The sequence below is a fragment of the Ruditapes philippinarum genome, unplaced genomic scaffold, assembly GCF_026571515.1.
Source record: "Ruditapes philippinarum isolate M1 unplaced genomic scaffold, ASM2657151v2 ctg524_1_1_1_1, whole genome shotgun sequence".
Classification (NCBI taxonomy): Eukaryota; Metazoa; Mollusca; class Bivalvia; order Venerida; family Veneridae; genus Ruditapes; species Ruditapes philippinarum.
The window spans coordinates 69430-94335 of NW_026866629.1; the positions used below are offsets into that span (position 1 = coordinate 69430).

General features: G+C 32.6%; 3 protein-coding genes across 4 annotated transcripts; 1 reads left to right on the forward strand and 2 right to left on the reverse strand.

The window, feature by feature from the left end:
• Positions 1 to 2043: 2043 nt before the first annotated feature.
• LOC132733118 (schlafen-like protein 1) lies at positions 2044 to 10921 on the reverse strand. Its single transcript, XM_060719719.1, has 6 exons — positions 10917 to 10921; positions 10344 to 10422; positions 7943 to 8105; positions 6657 to 6809; positions 6012 to 6157; positions 2044 to 5733 (listed from the first exon to the last, which is right to left on the reverse strand). The coding sequence occupies exons 1-6, from the start codon at positions 10919 to 10921 to the stop codon at positions 5563 to 5565; spliced, it is 717 nt and encodes a 238-aa protein (XP_060575702.1). The 3' UTR covers positions 2044 to 5562.
• Positions 10806 to 17959, reverse strand: LOC132733122 (uncharacterized). Of its 2 annotated transcripts, none has more exons than XM_060719728.1 (4): positions 17844 to 17959; positions 14015 to 14683; positions 13368 to 13575; positions 10806 to 10990 (listed from the first exon to the last, which is right to left on the reverse strand). In XM_060719728.1, the coding sequence occupies exons 2-4, from the start codon at positions 14672 to 14674 to the stop codon at positions 10983 to 10985; spliced, it is 876 nt and encodes a 291-aa protein (XP_060575711.1). In that variant the 5' UTR covers positions 14675 to 14683; positions 17844 to 17959; the 3' UTR covers positions 10806 to 10982. The 2 variants fall into 2 exon arrangements, with proteins under 2 accessions (XP_060575711.1, XP_060575710.1); XM_060719727.1 differs by lacking the exon at positions 10806 to 10990 and adding an exon at positions 11305 to 12543.
• A 113-nt stretch (positions 17960 to 18072) lies between these two features.
• Positions 18073 to 24564, forward strand: LOC132733123 (Golgi SNAP receptor complex member 2-like). Its single transcript, XM_060719729.1, has 3 exons — positions 18073 to 18270; positions 21436 to 21628; positions 22834 to 24564. Exons 1-3 carry the CDS (start codon positions 18192 to 18194, stop codon positions 23198 to 23200), a joined length of 639 nt encoding a protein of 212 aa, XP_060575712.1. The 5' UTR covers positions 18073 to 18191; the 3' UTR covers positions 23201 to 24564.
• Positions 24565 to 24906: the final 342 nt, after the last annotated feature.

The window sequence follows — 24906 nt, forward strand, 5'->3', positions numbered from 1 at the left end:
AGTTTTAAAGAGTAAATATATTCATAGAACAAGTAATATATCAAAGGTCAACAAAAACAGTAAGAAAGACAGCAGGCACAGCTTTATGAACAAAAAGTGAAAATGACATTAATAATCAAACACAACAAAATACTTTAATGGTCTTCTTCAATCAATTTGAGAAGCAACAAATAAGTTATACATGTACATAAAACTGAATCCCCTGATTAAATATAAAAAGAGTTACAAAGTTGTGTTTTTCAAATATAAATTTACCCAACAGAACCCAAGTAACAGCTGTAGTAAAATATCCTGAATTCTAAGAAGAACAAGAGCTGTCACAGGAGACAGCGAAGCTCGACTAATAAAATACTGGACGCAGTAAGGAGGACAAAACTATGAAAGAAAAATCAATTATGTATAATTATGTATTAAGTTATAGTAAAAAAATAACATTTGTTAACATAAATTCCAAGATCAAGGGGAATAATTCTAGAAATAGTCATGCTAGAGTTATGGACCTTGTCACACAACATTTGTGTAATGATAAGAAATATATATTTGAAGTTTGAAGTAGATACCTTAAAAAGTAAAGAAGTTATTATATTTCTTAAAGAAAATCCTAAGTTCAAAGAGAGATAAATCTGTAAATATTGCTTCAAGAGTTATGAACATTGTCACATAGAATGTAATTGATGATAAGGAATAAGTATTTGAAGTTTGAGGTAGATACCTTTAAAAATAAAAAAGTTATAATAAAAAATAACATTTTTCTAGTAAAAAAAATCTAAGTTTATGGGGAGATAATTCTTGCAATATTGGTGCTATAGTTATGAACCTTGTGACATAAGATGTGGATGATGATAACGTAAATATATTTGAAGTATGAAGTTGATCCCTTTAGAAATAAATAAGTAACAGTAAAAAATAATATTTTTTATGGAAAATTCTAAGTTCAAAGGGAGATAAATCTAAAAATATTGGTGCTATAATTATGAACCTTGTCACATAAGATGGGGATGATGATAACGTAAATATATTTGAAGTATGAGGTTGATCCCTTAAGAAATAAAGAAGAAACAGTAAGAAATAGCATTTTTTGAGGAAAATTCTAAGTTCAAGGGGAGATAAATCTCAAAATATTGGTGCTAGAGTTATGAACCTTGTCACATAAGATGGGGATGATGATAAGGTACATATATTTGAAGTATGAGGTTGATCCCTTAAGAAATAAAGAAGTAACAGTAAACAAGAGCTGTCGGTAGGACAGCAACGCTCGACTATTCTTAGTGCTTGATAGTAAAAAAAATGCTTGATACAGTTACCTCCTCCTGTTTACAGGTTGGGGTCATGATGGTGAACAAGTGTGCAAAGTTTCAAAGCCATATGTCAATGGACTTTGAAAATATTTGAACTATTACAAAAACTTTAACGTAAATTCTAAGTCGAAAAAGGGGCATAATTCTGTCAAAATGCTTGATAGAGTTACCTCCTCCTGTTTACAGGTTGGGGTCATGATGTTGAACAAGTGTGCAAAGTTTCAAAGCCATATGCCAATGGACTTTGAAAATATTTGAACTATTACAAAAACTTTAACGTAAATTCTAAGTCGAAAAAGGGGCATAATTCTGTCAAAATGCTTGATAGAGTAACCTCCTCCTGTTTACAGGTTGGGGTCATGATGTTGAACAAGTGTGCAAAGTTTCAAAGCCATATGTCAATGGACTTTGAAAATATTTGAACTATTACAAAAACTTTAACGTAAATTCTAAGTCGAAAAAGGGGCATAATTCTGTCAAAATGCTTGATAGAGTTACCTCCTCTTGTCTACAGGTTGGGGTCATGATGGTGAACAAGTGTGCAAAGTTTCAAAGCCATATGTCAATGGACTTTGAAAATATTTGAACTATTACAAAAACTTTAACGTAAATTCTAAGTCGAAAAAGGGGCATAATTCTGTCAAAATGCTTGATAGAGTTACCTCCTCTTGTCTACAGGTTGGGGTCATGATGGTGAACAAGTGTGCAAAGTTTCAAAAGCCATATGTCAATGGACTTTGAAAATATTTGAACTATTACAAAAACTTTAACGTAAATTCTAAGTCGAAAAAGGGGCATAATTCTGTCAAAATGCTTGATAGAGTTACCTCCTCTTGTCTACAGGTTGGGGTCATGATGGTGAACAAGTGTGCAAAGTTTCAAAGCCATATGTCAATGGACTTTGAAAATATTTGAACTATTACAAAAACTTTAACGTAAATTCTAAGTCGAAAAAGGGGCATAATTCTGTCAAAATGCTTGATAGAGTTACCTCCTCCTGTCTACAGGTTGGGGTCATGATGGTGAACAAGTGTGCAAAGTTTCAAAGCCATATGTCTATGGACTTTGAAAATATTTGAACTATTACAAAAACTTTAACGTAAATTCTAAGTCGAAAAAGGGGCATAATTCTGTCAAAATGCTTGATAGAGTTTCCTCCTCCTGTCTACAGGTTGGCGTCACGATGGTGAACAAGTGTGCAAAGTTTCAAAGCCATATGTCAATGGACTTTGAAAATATTTGAACTATTACAAAAACTTTAACATAAGTGGTTACGCCGACGCCGACGCCAACGCTCGGGTGACTGCAATAGCTCTACTTATTCTTATCGAATAGTCGAGCTAAAAATAGTATTTTTTAAGGAAAATTCTCAGTTCAAGGGGAGATAAATCTGAAAATATTGGTGCTAGAGTTATGAACCTTGTCACATAAGATGTGGTTGATGATAAGGAACATATATTTGAAGTTTGAAGTTGATACCTTAAGAAATGACAAAGTTATAGTGAAAAATATTTTACTGCACCAAAACTTTAATCTACGTCGGGGCGAGTAGGACAGCTCTCCATATACTTCGTATAGTCGAGCTAAAAACTGACTTTGAAAGTTAACATCTTTGGTTTAATGTCATATCTGCATTGCATCCAGTATGTTATATCCAGTACAAAGATTTTAATATTCTAGCTCTGTTTAAAGTTGTTGACAGATGGACAATGACAGACTGAATTGACAACTTTAAACCAACAGAATTCTCAATATTCATATTTCATTTCCCTATCTGGCCGTGGACCTTTGCATGTGACCTTGATCTTGGCCTAAAAAACCTGAATTTTGCACATCACACACTGTCTCAAAATGGTGAACATTTGTGCAATGTCAAAAACATTTTACTTCGACTTCTAATGTTACTTTGGCCTAGAGACCAGGCTCATGTGCTTGACACTATATCTCATATTGGTGAACATATGACATTGTTTCAGGTAGTACTAACAATTATCTATGCATGTAAAATATATGTGCTCTTGATATATTATGAACATTTCATCATCTCTGGTGACTTTGACCTTGCACATACTGACTTATTGATTAATGCTGGCAAGACCCAGTCTCATAATTGTAAACTTTTTTTGTTGTAATCTCTCATTTTCAGACTACCAAATTGTCCATACATTAATTGTCATAATTTTATCTGAACTTAGGACCTTTGAGAATTACATTTACCTTGGCCACAGGAACCTGAACTTTGGCCTGCCTCAAAACGGTGAACATTTGTGTTTAGTTATATTAAAATTAAAAATCTCTGTAAATGCATGTAGATGCTTCGCTCAAGATAAGTGTTTTCCTTTAGCCTCTATTAAGTGACCATGACCTTTAAACAACAGGCCATGTTCAGGGCAAGACACAACATCTCATGGTGGTGGACATCTGTATCAACTGTCAAGAAATATTTAAACTTGTCCATGCATGTAGTAAACATGCTCCTGACAAAACTAAATGCTGCTGTTGAAGCCTGTCTGCCCCAATGCCAGGAATTATCCCATTAAATGTCCCCTTTCATTTTAAACAACATTGTTACAGCCGTCATTATCAGCGTTTGTTATCACAGATTCTACAAAATTATGCATCTAAAATCAGTCTAATGGGAACTTTAACACTTAACCTGCTGGAACCAAAAATGACTGGTCTTTGCCATCAGTACAGAGCCAGGCCAGCCCGCACATTCATGTAGTCAGACCAGACTCTATACTATTGGCAGCAGAAATGATTATAGTATCATTGGTTTAAAATGTGGCGTGGCAGAGTGGTTAACGCATCGGACTAGTAATCTAAGGATTGCTGACCGCGTGGGTTCAAATCCTGCCAAGGGCAACCCATTGTTTCCTTGTGCAAGAAACTTTACATTCACTGCTTAGTACTGGTTGGTTCCAGGAACGGATTCGAGAGTGTTTCAATAAGCTTATAGCTTCCAACATAATCAAACTAAAATAAATTTGTATAAACTACTATTGGCAATTTTTTTGTACTCTGATACTTAAATCCCTAATACCTTGCATGAACTATTCCAAAGTCAAAGCAAGGAAAGTTCATTATACAAATTTGACAGGTGAAGGATTAACAAACTTATATTCATAATATTTACACACCATTACACTATATTCTTCCACTATCAACAATATAATGATAATTTGCATATAAACATATTTATGTTTGTTAATTTGTTTGTTTTCTTGAGTATTTTGGAGATATCTTGGCATTTCCTGGACAACTAACCAGTTATTACCAATTTCTCAGCTAGTGCCTGACTAATAAATGCCATATGATTTCTGAAATCAGGTGTGACTTACAATTGACCAATGGACTCGATATCAAAGATCAAATGTCACAGAGAAATTATGCCTTAACTAACGATTGAACCAGGGACCCCTGGATTCTTTACCTATTGAGCTAAGCAGACACACTTCATATTCACTATATTTGTATTTGTAACAGCTTTAATCTGATTTGTACAGGTATGTAAAAACTACTTTGTATCCACAGTGGAAACCATTCAAACAATCTAAAGTCAATTCAACCTTCTTTTGAAAATAACTAAGAAGAAATTAAAACCTGAAACCACCCCTTGTTATAAATATTAGCATCATAAACTTAGCCATATATGGTACTTATACATATGAAACTAAGGAAAGAATTTCTACATCAAACTACTCTTATATTCAAATATCACATAATAAAAGTCGAGAAAGTAACAGGTATGAAGCAAAAACCTTGTAGAAAATTATATTTGGGAGGAGGAAAATCAAATATCTGGGTTTTAAATGTGACTTCAAAGTTTTTCAACTAACATTTAAAGAACTATCTTATCATGCAGTATAAACAGTCACAGGAAAATAAACAACAATACAGTCAAAGTAAACATGCATGGTAAAAAATTAAGCATTACAACACAATAGTTTCATTTTGCAATTATGGTTATCTATTACATTTTATCATTAATCTATTCTTTTCTTACACTCAAGAAGAAAAAAATCTCACACACAAGAAAGCTATCTGTTTTACTGGTATAATTTCTCTTGAGTATTTAGTTACGCGCTTCAAAGAAGTCTTGTTTACTATATTTATTATTAAAAAAGCTTTTTTTCAGTTTGCCGTACACTTTGGTCGTTCAGCCTTCTTCAGCGACCTTTTATTACACATACAAATAGATACAAACAAAACAAAGGAAGTGGCATTAGCATATATGTATATTATTAATTTAGATTTTAAAGCACTATAAAATATTACAGCCTTTAGATTCAATAACATGACGCTGTCTCTCAATCTCGCTCCTCTGTGATCGAATTGTGTCCCCTTGTTGACGTATTGTCTCATCTTTCTTGTTAAGTTCATCTTTCAGGAAATCTTCCGCTGAACGCATGTCATCCAACTCAGCAAAATGTTTCTGAAACAAGAGCATAACAAGTGTTAATGCTCCTCTGATAAAAAAACAACACTTTTGACCTTGTCAGAATAAGCAAGTGTTTCAATTTTCATTATGATAATTTTTAAATTGATTTTATAAGCTTTTGCATTACGACAACATCAACGATGACAACAATTATGAAGCGATCAACACTGCTCAATCTGGCGAGCCAAAAATGATACAGAGAACATCTTTGAGACAGACTAATTCCCTTTAATAAAACATGAAAGTCACTGAAAAGCTGGTATCCTATTTACCTGTTTTATCCATTCTTGTATATGACTTGGTCGTATTGGTCCAGTCAGCACGCCATTACGGCGAACAAAAACGCCCTCTTTACATTCATACAGGACGTCGGGGCTATTGGGTGGAAATACTCTCACTTCAATCACTTTCAAGCTAGCTGTAATAGGAAATGTTACATTTCTATTAACAGAACAAAATTCATCTTTAGCTATTATCTACTATATTTCATATCATGTATGTTCATACAGCCACAAAGACAAAACTTCTGTTTCAACAACAAATATCGTTTACCATGCAAAAATATTAAGTTTGGTATGTTTTGTTTCTCTGTAAACCAATCTTAATGTATTTATCTTCTTGGTTATCTAAAGTCCATGTCAAACAAGAGCTGTCCATAAGTCAGAGCACTCGACTATTCTCAGTAGTTGATGGTAAGAAAATGGGCATATCTCTGTAAAAAGTTACCTCAGAGTTATAGCACCTGTGCCCATTATATTAGATAATCACAGAGAACAAATGTGTAAAGTTTCAACACATTCCCTTCAGTAGTTTTGGAGATACCAACTTACATGCAAAAATTAAATTATGTGACAGCAATGCCAACACCTTAACTATAACAGTTAGCCATATATGAAGGCTAACAATAAAATACTCACGATGTTGTCGTCCATTATCCTCAAGCAATGGTGAGAAATGAAAAGAATATTCTTCTCCAAACACTGGCGGGTAAATATCTTTTACGGCATCCAGGAAATGTTGAAGGTACCTGGCTTCTTGCTGAGCATTGCATTCTATACCAACAACTCTCCCTGACAACAGTATACATTTTTTAAAAGACTGATATTTTTTAATAATTTTTTATATAAAAAATATACATCTATAACCTTTCCTGCTAAGTACATCTATGGTAATGCACTGGTTAAACAACCTTTCAGACTTCTATGCCATTTAAAAGTCTTTGACAAATTTGAGTCCATTGCCTGTAAAATTTCTTTCTCTTGCATCAAAAATACTATATATTAAAATTCATAACAGAGTACCTGCAATTCGGTAGTTAATTCGAACACAGAAACTTAAGTAATCTCAGGCAAAATTTGCTTTTACATTTATCATCATTTAAATTTGAAGTGTGAAAAGCTATATCCTGTGAAATATACTGTTAAAATATCCAACCATAAAATCACAGCAAAAACACATGCAGACACAAAAGGTTTGAACAATACCTCTTCCTATTACACATCATCACCTTAGTGCAGTAACATATTAACTCTTATTAAATCTTATAAGGAGTTAACTCATTACTGCACTTGTGGTAATTGTATTTGAATTATAAAGTTGGTGTGTCTGTTTTTCTCGAGACTTAAAACCATAAAATATGTGTTATTTGTATCAAAATACGTTATTCAGCTTTCGCAATAAATATGAGGTTTAACTCTCAAAGGAAATATGACACACTTTCTCACAGGAAATACGGTATTTACTTGTCATTGGAAATATGCTCTGCCCTCATAGGAAACAGAATACTGAGCTCCCATGTACTGTAATAAGGTCTCATAGGACATAAGGTAATAAGCTCTCATGAGAAATATAGTATTAAGAGAAATATAGTATTAAGGTCTCATAGGATATATGGCAATAAGCTCTCATGGGAAATAATGTATTAAGATATCATACGAAAAACAGTAATAAGCTCTCAAAGGAAATATGGTGATAAACTCTCATAGCAAATACAGTATTAAGGTCTCATAGGAAATACAGTAATAAGTTCTCATAAGAAATATGGTATAAGCTCTCATGGGAAATATTACATTAAGCTCATATGAAATACCATTATAAGCACTCATAGGCAATGTGGTCATATAATTTTACAGGAAATACTGTATGGAGCCATCATGTAAAATAATGCTTTCCATGATTGCAAAATGTTAATGTAATAAATTACCTCTAGAGTCAACACCTATGAGAAGCATGCCTTTCTTGCCTGTATTTAGGAAAGCACATATACACCTGGCTACATGATCCCTTATCTGCTTTAATGTATATCTTCCATCCAGGTACGATTTAAATTCCTTACTGTAATCAGTGTTAATTACCACTTCCCCTGGCTGCAAGAAATGTATATAAGAAAACCCAATGTACCAAATAATTTTGTCAAAGTCTAAAAAAACAAAAAACCCATACAAAAATCTATAAATTAAAACTTTCATGGAAGATAAACAAACCAAATGAAATGATTTCAAAATGATGCTGTAAAATGGTGGTTTTTAAATAAAACTTTTAACGCTTCACTTTCACTGCCTACTTTGTAAGATCTGCATAATTTTAGAATGATTATATACTAACTTTTTTCATATTGTCTTTTGAATTATTCAACAATGTATAAAAAATGAAAAACTAGAAATGTGTCATCATGCCACGGATGCCCCAGCATGCAGCCAAAATTTCAAATGTTATAATATTTAGTTCCAAATTTGTTTGCACAAATTATTTTTTTCATTCTATGTTCAAAGCCCTTAAAACTTTTCAATGTTAACACAAACCATTTTTATACAATGTTCAAGGCACTGAAATTATTCAGTCTTAACCTTTTGAAAATAGCATATTGCATATTTGTAGCCAAAATAATGGCTATATACATTTCAACAAAAGTATGAGTGCTGAAACTGAAAGTTCAAAATGTTTCCAACATTCAGGAAAGATAAGTTTGTCCAAAATCATTGAACAACGACCAAATTCCAACTTAAACTGCTTATTCCTAAGATGTATCTATATCATTTTCAAAGTGAAAGGGACATAACTCTGCCAAAAAATCATCGAACCATGACCAAATTCCAACTTGACCTGCGCATTCCTTTGACATATCCATATGTCAATTTTGAGTTGAATATGTAACTTTGTTGGGTTGATAATGAACAGAAACTGTAAATTTCATATTATTTTCAAAGTGAAAGGGGCATTACTCTGCTAAAAATCATTGAACCATGACCAAATTCGAACTTGGCCTGCGCATTCCAAAAATATATCCATATGTCAAATTTGAGTTGAATGTGTAATACTGTTGGTGAGATAATAAACGGAAACTGAAAATTTCATATTATTTTTAAAGTGAAATGGGCATTACTCTGCCAAAAATCATCAAACCATGACCAAATTTGAACTTGACCTGTGCATTCCTTTGACATATCCATATGTAAAATTTGAGTTGAATGTGTAATACCGTTGGGGAGATAATAAACAGAAACTGAAAATTTCATATTATTTTCAAAGTAAAAGGGGCATTACTCTGCCAAAAATCATCGAACCATGACCAAAATTCGTACTTGGCATGTATTTTCTCATGACATATCCATAAGTCAAGTTTGAGTTGAATGTGTTGTACCATTGGGGAGATAATGAACGGAAACTGAAAATTTCATATTATTTTCAAAGTGAAAGGGGCATAACTCTGCCAAAAATCATCAAACCATGACCAAATTTGAACTTGACCTGCGCATTCCTTTGACGTATCCATATGTCAAGTTTGAGTTGAATGTGTTGTACCATTGGGGAGTTAATGAACGGAAACTGAAATTTTCATATTATTTTCAAAGTAAAAGGGGCATAACTCTGCCAAAAATCATCGAACCATGACCAAATTTGAACTTGACCTGTATTTTCTCATGACATATCCATATGTCAAGTTTAAGTTGAATGTGTTGTACCGTTGGGGAGATAATGAACGGAAACTGAAAATTTCATATTATTTTCAAAGTATAAATAACTCTGCCAAAAATCATCGAACCATGACCAAATTTAAACTTGATCTGCACATTCCTTTGACAAATCCATATGTCAAGTTTGAGTTGAATGTGTTGTACCATTGGGGAGTTAATGAACGGAAACTGAAATTTTCATATTATTTTCAAAGTAAAAGGGGCATAACTCTGCCAAAAATCATCGAACCATGACCAAATTTGAACTTGACCTGTATTTTCTCATGACATATCCATATGTCAAGTTTGAGTTGTATGTGTTGTACCGTTGGGAAGATAATGAACGGAAACTGAAAATTTCATATTATTTTCAAAGTAAAAGGGGCAGTGCTCGACAGTAAGAAAAAGGGGCATAACTCTGTAAAAAAGGTAACCAGAGTTATGTGACCTATTTCCATCTTGCTATATACACACAGAGAACAAGTGTGTGAAGTTTCAACCCGTTCCCTTCAGTACTATTTGAGATACCAACTAGTGCACAAATACTTAACCAAACTGTGACGGCAATGCCAACACTGATGCTGGGGTGAGTACAATTCCTCTCCATAATCTTCTCATAGTTAAGTTAAAAACCGTATCAATTCTGCTTACTCTATAGTAAGGTGTTCCTTCATCTTCGTTTGGCCCAGCCTCAGCTTTTAGTGTCACATCATTGTCAGTGTAGGTGTTTCTGGACAAAAATTTTTAATTTTTTATATTTTTTTTAAAAAATTAACCCTTAAAAATTTTTTTTAAATTAAAAAAATAAAAATTAAAAAAAAATTTTAATTAATTTATTTATAAATAATTAATATTTAAGTACATGTAAATATTTTTTTTTTTCATTCATTTTCATTTATTTTAATTAATTAACTTTTTCCAATATTTATTTATTATCTATCCAGTAAACCATGGACCATTTACACAGTTAATATTTTGTATTCATGTAGTCTACTGCATTCGTGTAGGCTATGAGAGTTAAGCGTGCATATTTATGATGTTAATTTTCTATAAAAAAAGTGATCATTTATTACATGTAGAGCCCCAATCAACTGAAAAACCTCTTAAACAATAACCCAATAAAATCAACTTTTTCTTTATTATCTGATAAGTAATACTCACCTTCACCCACCAGGACAACTGTGTGTACGTAAGAAAGATGCAAACACACACACACACACTAACATCATTTCTGTGCTACAGTTACCCTGGTAACGTGCAAAACCCTTCAAACCTGCAGCACACTGCTAGTTAACTCCCTGAAAAGTGCAATGTGTGAAACTTTTCTCTGAAGTGACATAATGCTCATTTTTTTTCATTGTCAGAGGTGTATTGAAATAGGTATATAATTAAAAAAAATTCACTATATTCATGGTGATTGACCAAATATTTGATAATGACAATATATTACAACTTCTAAAATATAAAAAGACTGTCACACGTACTAGCTGTTTTTACTATTTAAATGTTACCAGTAAAATATGAATGATTATTTCTAGAAATTTCCAGAACATTTGAGTTATTGATTAATTTTGAAAATCAAATTATAAAAACAATTATGGCAAAATGTAACGTTACTTGTACCTGTACACTCACCATTTACACTTATATTGGCACAAATGTTACACAAAGTATCATCTTATTAAACCTTAGCCTGATAATCTTATTACAAATTTTATATTATTTCTCAATCAATATTGATTTCATAAGTAAGCAACAACTTGTGTTTATTTCATTAAAAAAAAGATATTGTTAATATTGTGTGTCTGGTGCTTGAACCTTTGACCTTATTTAACAAATTGACTTAACCCTTTGGCTACTATTGGAAACATATCCTACCCATGTGACCTGTGAATACCAAGATCAGCCTCACAGTGTTGTTGTCTGAAAATGGTCTGCACTGTTTGCTATTCAGTCACTAATTGTTGTTGTTTTTTTACATTTTCTCCAAAAACTATTAATGGTTTTGTCCAGATTGAAAGATGGACAAGTCTTTTTGAGAAATTTAGCATGGTAAGGGTGGAGAACTGCGAAAAGCTCAAATTCAATGTCAAACATATTATTTTTATACAAAATCTTTTAGATATACTAATCATTTCTTCAGGGCAGAGCAATATTGCATATAACATAACTAAGGCTGCATAAAAACATACATTTATAGAGTGCACTAAACTGAAAATAATTTTTCAATGGATAAATATGGCAATTATTTCTTTTAAAAGTCTAATAGCTAAAACTGCAAAATGATAAATTTGTGCTTATTCTATCATAGACATGAGTTTAATTAATAGTGTTTAATGAAATAGCTTTTTGTTGCTTGAAATCACTCAACACTTTTCAAATAATATTCAAGACATAACATTTTATTTTCTGACTAGAACACAAACATTACATTACATTCAAGTGGCACATGGGCAGAGTAGTTAACATGTCAGGTTAGTAATCTAAGGATTGCTGGCCCTATGGGTTTGGACCCAGTCAGGAGCAAGCCATTGTTTCCTTAAGCAAGAAACTTTACATTCATTGCTTAGAACCAGTTGCTTCCAGGAACGAATTTAAGAGTGTTTCAATAAGCTTACAGCTTCCAACACAATCACACTAAAATATATTTGTATAATCTAAAAAAAATCACATGCTTCAAGTATCACCACAGACAACAATGTGCTTTTTCAAAACAAGTATTTCTGTTGAAACCAATTAGTGTTTTGTCAGAAGAAAGTGTTGTTTGTTTTTTTGTGCATATATTTACCAACTTGTCTATCCAGAAAATCAAAAAAATCTCTCCTACTAGCTGAGGACTTATTTACTCTTGCTTTAATATCAAGAATATACAACATGAGTACACAATTGATGAAAGTGTTAATTTAATCACATAACTGTTCAAACCAAAGCACTCAATTTACGAAGTTTAAACCAGGATCCTCAATTTACATAGTTTAAACCAGGATCCTCAATTTACATAGTTTAAACCAGGATCCTCAATTCATGAAGTTCAAACCAGGATCCTCAATTCACAAAGTGCAAACCAGGGCTCTCAATACATGAATTTCAAATAGGGCCCTCAATTCATGATATTTGGAGACGAAATTTGGTACCACTCTTACCTACAAAAAGAATATATTTCTTACCTACAAAAATATATGTTCCCCCCTATTCCTTTTTTATATAAGAAAACCCAAACTTTTTAAAAAAAATTATCTGCCTCTATCTGCCAAAACCCAAGGTAAGAAACTCTAAACAATACCCTATTAAAATTTGCTTTTGTAAAATATGCATTTATTAACATGAGTTAAATTATTAAATTTAATCACTCTACTAAATACACAGCAAAAATTGCCTACAAGGGGAAAAGCATCAAAATTCCCCCTCCTACGGGTATACCATACAGGTACATTGAGAGAGAATCCTGCTACAATAACTCCATCTCTGGTTGCTCATTTGAGTTGACTTGTAAGTAAGCAACTCTTCCTTATTATGATAATTACACAGACAACTATGAACGGCTATGAGTCCTCTATGAAACCACTACACAGCTAGCCAGGCCAGCCTTTCAGCTAAACTTGAGTTTTGATAGAAAAAAACTCCTTCACTTATATTATGACCAGTGCAAGTCAGAGGGGCAATTTTTTAACACACCTGTTCGTCTGTGTATCCTTGGAGTTATCTTCCCTTGAATAGATGACCTGCTGCTGTGCCTCATATCTATGACAGAACCTGGAGGATCCTCGTAATCAGAATGATGAGGTGAAGTTTCATAATCATCACCATCTCCATGTATTGATGAAAGTGTTTGGTTATGTACAGAATCCATTTGTGTTCCTGAATCGTCTGAGTCTTCGTGTGTCTGAACATAAATTAAAATATAAATGATAAAACTTCAAATGATAAGAAACTCAAATTGCTTACAGGTTCTTTACTTATTCATTCAAAATAAGAAGCCTAATAATGGAATTATAATTAGTAGGTAAAAAAGTCCCCCATACCCCCCAAAAAAAAAAAAAAAAAAACATTTCTTTTTTAAAATGATTGGAATATTTTGCAGCTTAAGTATACATATATATTTGTCAGCAAGATAAACATTAATTTATAATATGCTATCAAATGTATCCAATTGAGTTGCAACTTTACAATGTATGCGATGGGAAATTAAAGGTGGATGAAACATGTAAATTTAGGATTAAATTTGTGGGGGTGGGGGGTGGAATAGAAGAAGAGTCTCTTCAAGAACTGAAAAGTATACAAACTTGATAATAAAATTTGGACAGTGAACATTTATGACAAACCTTCAATGTTGAATCCGCCAGAGGTATCATATCAATCCTTTTATGCATTACTTCCCCTGATTCCTCATGTGCACTGGACTGAGGCTCTTTGTGTGCACCTGAGTGACTGTGAGATTCCGGTAAAGTAACGTCTAAGTCAGTTGAAGGGAGCGATTTTGGGGTTAAACGACTCTGACTTTTTAATGAACTACTGCTGAGTCTTGATCCTGCCCTATAAGATTTAGAATTGGTTGTCGGTCTTAACGGAACTACAACATCATATTCAGGACGTTTTCTTGTATGAAGATGTGGTTTTTGAAATGGTTTCGGATTCTTAGCATTTTCAAAATCATCTCTTGCTTGTTTGTCGTCGTTGGATTTTACTTTGTCAACATATAACCAATTTCCTGGTTCAACTATCTGATCAAAATTAAATTTTATCTTTTTTCTATCCTCGCCATCAGATAAAGTTTCTAACAGATAATCAACATTTTGTTCATTGTGAACATCAACAAGCGCGTATCTCTTTGTACCATTTATAATGCTGATGTCATTTGAGGTCACATGTATTTTTAGACTTTTCTGCAGCAGCTTAAGAAGACTGGCCTTCAGTTCAATTAATCGAGATTTTGTTGTAAGATTCCCAATGTAAATTGTAGTACTTGACTTTTCTGATGCCATTACTGTTTTCTGAGATGGATGAATTCGGTAAAAATTATAACAACATGATCATCAAGAAAGCAGATTCTTAAATGTAAATCTATTATCTAATAATTTCATTTTGATAGAACATTTTACTCATAGACTACTGTTTGTCTGAAACCCCAGGCTGCCTGTCACAATAATAATACACATCAGACTTCAGTTAACATCTATAACTGAACAACTTACTCAAATGGTTAATTAATGACAGTAATCAGTTTGACAAAAAAATAATTTAGAGTATGATAATACATGTATATAGGATATGATGTATAGAACAGGAAATAGACATGTACATGATGTATAGATAGGATATTATGGGGGTATATCCTGGAATATCCAGTTACTTTCCAGTATAAGATTCATTCCATTTCATTATTAGTCTATTATATACAAGTTTTGCTCTTGAAAAATACATTGGGTCTAATCCAGGCCCCGTGTTCATAAAGATTTAAGGATCAGGATCAAGATCAGGACCAAATTTAAAAACTTTAATATTCTTTATTGTTTACCCTTATAGATTAGATATCAAATATTAATTTGATTAAACTGGACTTGCAATATATGAAATTTTAGAATAAATTTATTGTTATTTTTGTATGATATGGGCATTTTACAGTTGATCCAAATATTGATCCTGATCCTAAAATTGATCCTAAGATAATAATATTTTGATCCAAATATCTTCTTTGTATTTGTTTTGTTATTTGTTGATTTTATCTCAAAATTTATTACATTTTGAATATTTACCATTTTATTAAAACACAAATTAATTTTAGTGACAATTTTAAAACAATGAAAATAAAATCAGGATCACTTGATCCTGATCTTTTCTTAGTGAACACGGGGCCAGGAGATTGCCTATAATGGCTATATAGGATAGGTTAAATAAGATATGATTGGATGGGATATATGTATATGATAGGATATATAGATTAGGATATAGGAATAAAGGATATAGGCTATATATAGGATATGGGATTTAATTATAGGACAAAGTATATATATGGATAAGATATATAGGAAACAGTGGTTTTTCACACTTTTGGGTACTGGTTGGGGACCATCAAAACCGGACAACCACCAAACCCGGACGGCCCCGAAAATGCTTAATTAAAATATTTTCTTTGTTCATTGGTCATTGATCGATCAGTCACTTAATAACAACAATAAATGCATGTTTCCTGTATAATTAAGTAATCAAATTTATTTCAATGGTAATATTTCAATGTCTATTTCAAGAATGTTGACACTGAAAATTTGGGGGGTAAGATCGGTGCAATACCTGACCTCATAAACCAGCTATAATCATTTGCAGAGTAAACAATAGAATATCCAAAATGTCAGCATTTGCTGCTGAAATATTGTATATCATATTTAAAATAAAAAAAATTAAAACACCCTAGCATTTAAATGAATTAAATCACATCATGTACATATCTGTCCGGACATATGGTACTGTAGTGTAGACAATTTAGGTAATTTTGATACCCTCCTTGACGAGCCTCAGATATAAGTGTGAATATAATCAGACATAAACAAACTAGTTTGTTAGTTAGGAGAAGAACCTAGCTGTACTGTGTCAACTTATCAGGTCTCTAGATTTGAAATTATAAAATCTTTATGAAAAAATGTTCAAAAAGTGTCCGGTTGATGTTCCCTGACCAGTAGAGGCCCCTTTTGATTTTGGGAAGAATTATCGCTAAAATTGCTAATTTGGGAGGTAAAAAATCTGGTGACATTTCAGATTTTGGGAAACTGTACAGTAGGCCTACATGTATCCCGAAACAACCAATTTTCAATCACAACCTAAATTCAAACACATCCTTAATTCTGTGGCACTGATGTCATGTCTGACTAAATTGCATAAAGTTACATGTTATATTATATTTTAAACTTGTAGAAATGCCACGCTTGATTATTTTTCAGATGTTATCAGAAAAACAATAAGAAACTGTTAGTTATAAGTGACATAATATAAATTGTCCAACTTTAACTATATCAAAATAATCACTTGTTTAAAATAGTGGTAACATTATTTCCAAGCAAGTTATTTTTTTTTATAAAGTATTGGCTAAACAGTTTTACCATTTACCTCAGTCCTAGGTATATTTAAAACATTTATTCATATGATGTACCACTAAATATTCATCAGACTTTACATGGGGGTCCTTATTAATAAAATCCTATATTGTTATCAAATATTTTTATGTGATGATTTTAGAATAATTGTTTTGTAAGCGATACCGGCTGGCAGATCTAGACAAGTTTCCATATTTGCTTATATTATAAAGTGGGGAAGGTAAAATGGCTGTAATGATTGAATGCATTTATCATTTTGCACCCCAAATAGCGTACTAAGAAGTGACACCTTTAACTGCCTTTTTATACACATTAGCAGTAGTCATACCAATGCATTGTACTGTACATCTGTTACAACATTTAGTGTAAGTTTTTTAAAATCTTAAAAAAAGCTGTTGAAAATTGTTGAATAGACTGTTGTGAAATTTTCTACAATTTTAAGTGGCCCTGATTTATCTTGAACAATTTTTCCATGGTGATTACCATGCTGTTTGAATTTAGGTAAAAATATTCCTGGGAGTGACCCGAGTGGGTCATATTGTTTTTATTGAATTTCTAGGAAAGATCAAGACTTGTTGAAAATGTACCAACCTGAAAATGAATAAGTGTTGATAGATGCATTAATAGCTAAAATAAATTTAAAGTATAATTTCCCCTTCCAATTATTATTGGCTAAAAAGGGCTTAACTGATTGAATATTGGTTGTCCCGGGATATGCTTATCAAGAAAATTTGCTTTGGGAAGAAGCCTCTGTGTTACAAGGTGTCAAGTCAATGGGATGGGATATAGAATAGGATATAGAAAGGGATAGGGTATAGAAAAGGATAGGATAGGTCAGGATATGATATGACAAGATGACATGTAGGATACATGGGAAAACTGGATAAGATGTTTATACTGGATCTGTGGATAGCCTTAAAAGTAGGAATATATCGGTCCAAATATTCCTGCTCAGGTAAATTACAACTGCATCACAGTCATTTATACACAAGTTGTATTTTTAAATAAACAAATCAAATAACTTTCACACAGATAGAATGATTTTTGGACAGTAAAAACATCTAACCTATTCCAATTTAATGGTAGTCCGCCATTTTGATGTCAATGTAAACAAATATCGACAATGTTAAGATTTGATTGCATAAAAGACATCATTATTTTCTTTTAAAAAGTTAATAAATATATCATAGCCAGATGAAAACATAACTAAAAAGATAACAATGTACAAGATCAGTGGGAATTTAAAAAATATATATATATAAAAATAATGATTTAATTAAGTCACCTCGTAACTGCGTTCTACTTTCATTTTGACCGGAAGTGGAGTTTGACACGTCAGTTTCGTCCAGATTTTGTAGAATATCAGTGTAAAGTCAAGGTGGAAAGATTTAAAAACTACTTTGAATGAAGAGAAATGGAGACTTTGTACCATCAGACATACAGACTTATACAAGAAGTTCAAAGTGATCTTGGAAAATATGAAAGAGCTACAGGTTTTATTTTAAAAAATTGTAAACATAGTTTGTTCATGTGGGTGGGGTGTGCTATATGAAACAGAAATTCCGTAATAACATCTTGTCAATTGATCAGTATATTCATAAAGCTACGTTTAAACATTTCAACACATGATTCAAGTCAATTACTTTAACTGATAAATGCAGAAGTGTGACCATGTGTGTTACTTTAACACTAACAGTGTGAAATGAAAATCCATGAAAAACGACAAATTAAGTTAACACCTTCCATAATTGTTTTCCTGACATGCGCCTCCCAGTCATAGTCAGAATTGATTGTTCGGGAGTAACATGTAGATGTAGATGTAATTGAGGTGCCCAGTAAACAGTAGATATTTTTACACTATAAATTAATTTCACCGGAATGTTAACCTGTTTTATTATATAAGATATTCCCAGTAGCTTGACGAAACCACTTTCAACCTTTTACGTCATATGGGTTCAGGCAAGTCTAATTACATTGTAATTTGGTGTGAAACGTTTTTTATTCTTCTGTCAAATCGTGGAAAAAGACATTGTCCATGCAAAATTATCTCTTAGACAAGTCTAGTTGGACTAGGGTTCATGCATAGTTTGTATGTTAGCACTCTGTGCGAAAGTCCGTCGGTCCTGGCTGAATTAAAATCATGCGGTCTGACATAAATTTCCCTTTCCCTCAGTCCTTGTGTCCTAATAAAATTTCAAGAAGTTAAAAAAATCATTGACCTGTTTGATAATAAGTTCTTGTTGACACAAAGAAATTAGTTAAAGAAGATAATGACCGTCCAACCTTAGATCTATTTTGTACATGTCAAATAAACACCTGTAAACTCGGGGTTTTCATTTTTATCTGAGTGATTCTGAGGCAACAGATGCTCCAAAGAAAACAACCAATTTTGCAAAGGGTCAAGGGTGATACTTCAATATACAGACTGTAAATACAACTGATTTTAACCAATGATTTGGATCGCCAGTCGATTCATAATGAAAAGCCTGAAACTTTGTCTTCAAAAAGTTTCATAAACAATGGTAAATTTTGCTGTAAATTACAAATTGGAAAATTGTTTTACGATGCCTGTTGAAATAGACAATGAATAATAATCTGGAAGTAATAATAAAAATATGTTATCTAATATAATCAAAATCAACAACAACTAGAATTGCGAATGTTTCTGTTGGAAACAGACAAAATTCAATCATCACATATTTTCGCGATGGCGCTTTTTATAATTAAAAAGAAAATTATATTTTGTTAAAATGTGTGTAATATCATAAGTACTTAAAACATAGTTTATGAATTAAGATTACTAAAGATATTGTTAAAATGTCACATACTAATGTACAATGAATATTTTTTAGGGGGGGGAAGAGGGGGTTGAGCGAATCAGGAAGAAAATGGCATAACGATCTGATGATGATGATGGGTTTTAGATATTACACATGTATTATATTCAAATCTTTTCAATTACTTTTTTAAGGTACAGTGTTTTCCATTTGGAACATATTACCATTTTCCTGAATAAGCTTTTTCTCTGTTCAAACTCTGACCTTCCATCACCCCTTATTCATCATATTCATCAGAATGACACGGCCAGAAAAAAATTCATCTGGGTTGGAAATAAACTTAAGGGTACTGGTCCTTGTGGCCTGAAAAAAAAAAGACTTTCCCCATAGACAGAATGTGTCACGGACTTTACAGATGGTTGTTATAACTGATGTTTTGAAGTAAAATCTATCTATTTCTGACAACTGCCAACCCCTTTGTGAGTATAATAGGCAGGAATAGTGCATGTTAAATGTGTTAGTAAATCACTAAATGGTGTGCGATAAAATAAAAACCTGAAAATGATGTTGTTTTTGAAAAGTAAAATGTTAACATAATATAATTGTGCTGAAACAAGCCACTCAACATATAAACATCCACAATGATGTTTTTCAGTTAAGTTCCACATTGGCAACTTTACTCATTACTATAATACTTATCTCTTTTAACAATGCAAATTCACATTGTTCATTATGTACATGAAAGTATGCTTTTGACTTTAATTTCAAACTTAAACAAAATTCAAAGTTTATGATTGTATATAGTGTATTGAACAAAAATTAAATTTTAATCAGAGTTTACAGATTGAGATATTTAACATCGGCACTAACTTATTGAGGATACATTAATGACCTTTTCCCCTTGAATTTTCCGATTTCAGGTATTTCATTAAATGTTAATAACCCTTGATTATTGATACCGGGTTGGCCTTGTCTTAAGCCTGTCCCAAAATAAGGTTCGTAATTGGTTGTACTTATTTTCCCAAGTGCAAATGTGATAGTATGAAAATCACTGCCTGTTATTTTTTCATTAACACCATGATTATGAATTACAAATTTCTTTTGTTTCATCTCTTCTGGTTAAAGTGCAAACAAAAGCCCTTCAGTTCTTTAAGATATTCATAATGTTACAGTAAATTCACTGAGGAGCTGTTGTCCTATACACTCATTTTACTCATTCACTGCGTAAAGTGTTGTCATTACCCTGTCAAAGTAGATTAATATCCTTACACTCTACAACAAATTGCCTAAAGTCATTTCATTGTGTGTGACTGACAAGATTAATGATCAGAAGTCTGGAAGGTGTCACTGACCCTTACATCATGACATTTATATTAAACTTAATTTAAAGTATATAAAAAAAGGTCAGGGTGTATTTTAGGCTTCAGCAATAAAACCCCTTATTTGAACCACGGCCTTAGCGCAAAAACACTTGGTTTAGGGATATAGACTCTTTTAACTAATCAGTAGCTGTCAAATTTACAAAATATAAAGAAGAATTTATGTTTATAAAAATTGTTACATTTGGATATGTTTGATATAAACTACAGATTAGTTAAAAGGGTCTATGTCCCTAAACCAAGTGCCTATCAGGCCTCGAAAAATATTTTCATAGTCACTTGTCTTGTAGGACAAGTAGCGTCTAAATTCAATGTGCAGGCAACATTTTTCTACTTGTCCTGCACGGAGTTCTCTTACATTCTACTCATAATTACGAGAGTATGAGTGGAATTTTTGATCTCTGCCTATGCTGAAGTGGCCTTATAAAAAGCTGCTGACATATTGAACATACTGAATATAAGATTTTAATTTAGTTTATGAAAAGCATTTTTTGTTTTTCAGGAGAACAAGTTCATCATGTAGAGAATGAGATTCAAGCCCACATTGACCATATACTTAGTAATTGTGAGAGACTAGATATTCTGGTGAACAAGGAACCACCAACAAGGAGAAGCAATGCTAAGATGAAGGCGGATCAATTAAAATACGACTGTCAGCATTTACAGTCAGCACTAAGACAGCTACAGCATAGAAGGTAAGTTTAGCATTTTGTTACCTTCATGCAGAAACAAGTTAACTTCTAATGAATTTTATAGGGAGTTTTCCTGTTGCTGCACTAAGGTGATGATTTGTTGATATTTGGGGTGGGAACTTGTTCAAAAATAGAGAGAAATTTTGTATTCAGGCATCTGCTTCGCTGCCCCATTTTGGTTAAGTTTTTTGCCCGCATGCTAGAATTTCCAAAACTATGGAAGGGAATGTGTTAAAACTTCACACACTTGTTGTCTGTGATTATCTTAGATGATGGGCACAGATCTGAGTTAACTTTTTACTGAGTTATGCCCCATTTTTTGTGATCGCTTTTCGTCTGGCATCCGGCCGGCGACCGTCCGTCCGTCCAATTTTGACCCCAGGGATTTTATTTGAACAAACTTGGTAGACACCCATTAGAAGATGTTTCATGCTAAATATCTTAGCTCTAGCTCTTTGGGTTCTTTAAAAGAAGATTTTTTTAGTTTTTACTATATACATAAAGGGAAAATCAATGACCCCCTGGGGCGGGGCCAATTTTGACCCCAGGGCTTTTATTTGAACAAACTTGGTAGACACTTACTAGAAGATGTTTCATGCCAAATATCTAAGCTCTAGCTCTTTGGGTTTTTTAGAAGAAGACATTTAAAGTTTTTTCTTTTGGTTGCCATGGCAACCAGAGTTCTGCATGGAATTAAATTCTTTGAACAATTTTCAAAGGTGACCACCAAAGGAACATTCCTGTGAAGTTTGGATGAAATTGGCTCAGTGGTTTATGAGGAGATGTCATTTAAAGTAAAAGTTTACGGACGACGGACGCCGGACGAAAAGTGATCACAAAAGCTCACCTTGTCACAAAGTGACAGGTGAGCTAAAAAGTGTGTTTGTAAGGAGAAGAACTTAGCTGAACTGTGTCAAATTTTAATATCTCTAGGTTTAAAATTTTAAAATCTGTACGGAAAAATGTTCAAAAAGTGTCCGGTTGATGGTCCCCGATCATTAGGTTTGAACAATAGTTGTTAGGATATTGAAGTTAGTACTTAGAATGATGAATGCTGTATAGATTGAATGGAGTCCAACATTTTACCAATTTAAATTCACCTTAGAAATTGCCGTATAACAAAAAATACTTATATGCCTGTTTAATGACATTGAAAACACGAGAAAAGTCAAAGAAAATGTCATGCGATATTTTTTTTTAAATTTCAGATATCAAAGAGAGCAAGAAGATCTAGACCGAGAAGCTCTTCTTACACGGAGGTTTGAAAGGAATGATGCGGACACAACAATCGCTATGGACGCAGGGTTACAACATAATACGAAGTTAAACGATGCGAATCGTGATATGGATAATTTATTAGGTCATGGCTCAAGTATATTGACAAGTTTAAAAGATCAACGTCTTACTTTGAAAAACGCTCATAAGAGAATTTTAGATATAGCAAACACTTTAGGGCTGTCAAACACAGTGATGAGGTTCATAGAGCGACGGACAACACAAGATAAATTTATTCTCTACACGGGAATGGTAGTGACATGCATAATTATGTTTCTAGCGTGGAAATATTTAACTTGATTAATTGACCGGTGCAATATTTATCATTTTTGTGTAAGAATGACCTAGTCTTTTATAGTTCAACCAAATTTTTAGTATTATTGATTTGATAAAATTGCCTTTAAATTTTTTTAGAAAATTCAGAGCCAAATTAAGACAAATTGTAAAATCACTTTTTCAAATTCCCGGAAATAGTTCTTTCTATCTTTCTATTTATTATGATTTTTCATTTTAATGGTAATTTTTCTTCTTCATTTCAAGAATAACATCATGCATTTACTAGCCAAGGTAAACCAGAAAACAAGAGATGGGTATATTCTTTATACTTTGTATATCTTCACATGGAAGGGAAAAAACATTCCTGTAAAAAAGTTATGCATAGTGATTTGTAACCTTGTTCCCTTCTAATCCCCCTCTGCGAGGATTGGGAGTCACAGTTACATCTAACTAATGCAATAATCTGTGCCAAATACAATAATATGATGTGAATGTCAATTTAAGTGCCCTTTGTTGAATGAGGCAGGTCTGCCCCAAGTTTAAAATTTCTTTTAGCCGTATAATTATGTATGACACCCTGATTTCATACCATCTTACTTATATCATGACATGGACAAGAAATCTTGTAGCCAAGTAAGAATGTCTTTAGCTAAATGAATAAAATTATAGCAAATGGCTAAAATGGGTAATCCAATAGTGACTGTTAGGTCTTAATTCGTAAAGGTCAATCTCGTAATCACGTGGTCAAACATTTTGGTAATATTGCGGCCAAGTGCCGAAATTTTTACCTGTCTGAAACTATTAGGTAGTTTATGTTCGTAATAAGAGATTTATTTGTCCATCCTTGGCTTATCAACAGATTATATAATAGTTTTATCAAGGTATGCTTCACTTTACTTCATGGCATGTTCGATGAATGAATACGAGCGTGTCAGATTCCTGGCACGATTATTGGTGGACTTTCCCTACGGGGTTGTCTTCAGCTTTCACGTCATGTCATAGTATATAAACGGGTACGCTGAAGACCTTAAGCTAGTCTTAATTGTATTATATGTCTGTGTATCTACTATCTCAAGTCTCATATTTCTCTACACACCATAATGTTATATGTTATAAATGTGTATTGTAACATTATTGTAAAATGATACTGTGTTTTGATTAAGAAATTATACATGTAGATATCAACTGACATTACTCTGGAAGTTGAAGGGATGAAATTTGTGACATTGCATGAAGTGCTAAACTTTGCCAAAACATGTTTTTGATACTCTATTGTATTTGAGATAAATTGTTTCTCAGCCATATGAATAGTTAAGATCCTCTTAATATTTAAGTCTCACCGAAACCATAGGTTCAGGGTTAGCTATGTAATATGGAAAAAGGGGAATTTTAACACATGTGGGACATCTGTCTCAGTCATAAACTTTGTTTGATTCATTTTCCAAGTTAATTGAACAAATCCCATTTACCATCAAGTCTTAATAAATATTATGAAGTATAAAATACAGTGTATTTATTGAGACTTGATAGTAAGTGGGATTGTTCTATTCATCTGGAAATAGTTTTAAAACAAGTTTTTTATAATAAAAATGGATGCTCCATCTGTGTTAGAATGTTAAAAAAATATTGATAGTTGACAGGTATGTATCATGATTGGGGCTGGGTCTGACCCCAAAGTGTCAGTGTCTTAGATGGAGTTCTATCAAATGTGTGCAAAATGCGTAAGATAG

Coding starts and splice junctions, on each gene's coding strand:
- LOC132733122 (XM_060719727.1), bottom strand. CDS start 14,674: ATGGCATCAGAAAAGTCAAGTACTACAATTTACATTGGGAATCTTACA. Junction 13,576..14,014: donor TGGCGGATTCAACATTGAAG/GTTTGTCATAAA, acceptor ATTTATGTTCAG/ACACACGAAGACTCAGACGA. Junction 12,544..13,367: donor AAGGATACACAGACGAACAG/GTGTGTTAAAAA, acceptor TTGATATTAAAG/CAAGAGTAAATAAGTCCTCA.
- LOC132733123 (XM_060719729.1), top strand. CDS start 18,192: ATGGAGACTTTGTACCATCAGACATACAGACTTATACAAGAAGTTCAA. Junction 18,271..21,435: donor AAAATATGAAAGAGCTACAG/GTTTTATTTTAA, acceptor TTTGTTTTTCAG/GAGAACAAGTTCATCATGTA. Junction 21,629..22,833: donor AGACAGCTACAGCATAGAAG/GTAAGTTTAGCA, acceptor TTTAAATTTCAG/ATATCAAAGAGAGCAAGAAG.
- LOC132733118 (XM_060719719.1), bottom strand. Junction 6,810..7,942: donor CATAGGTGTTGACTCTAGAG/GTAATTTATTAC, acceptor TACTGTTGTCAG/GGAGAGTTGTTGGTATAGAA. Junction 6,158..6,656: donor GGATAATGGACGACAACATC/GTGAGTATTTTA, acceptor TTCCTATTACAG/CTAGCTTGAAAGTGATTGAA.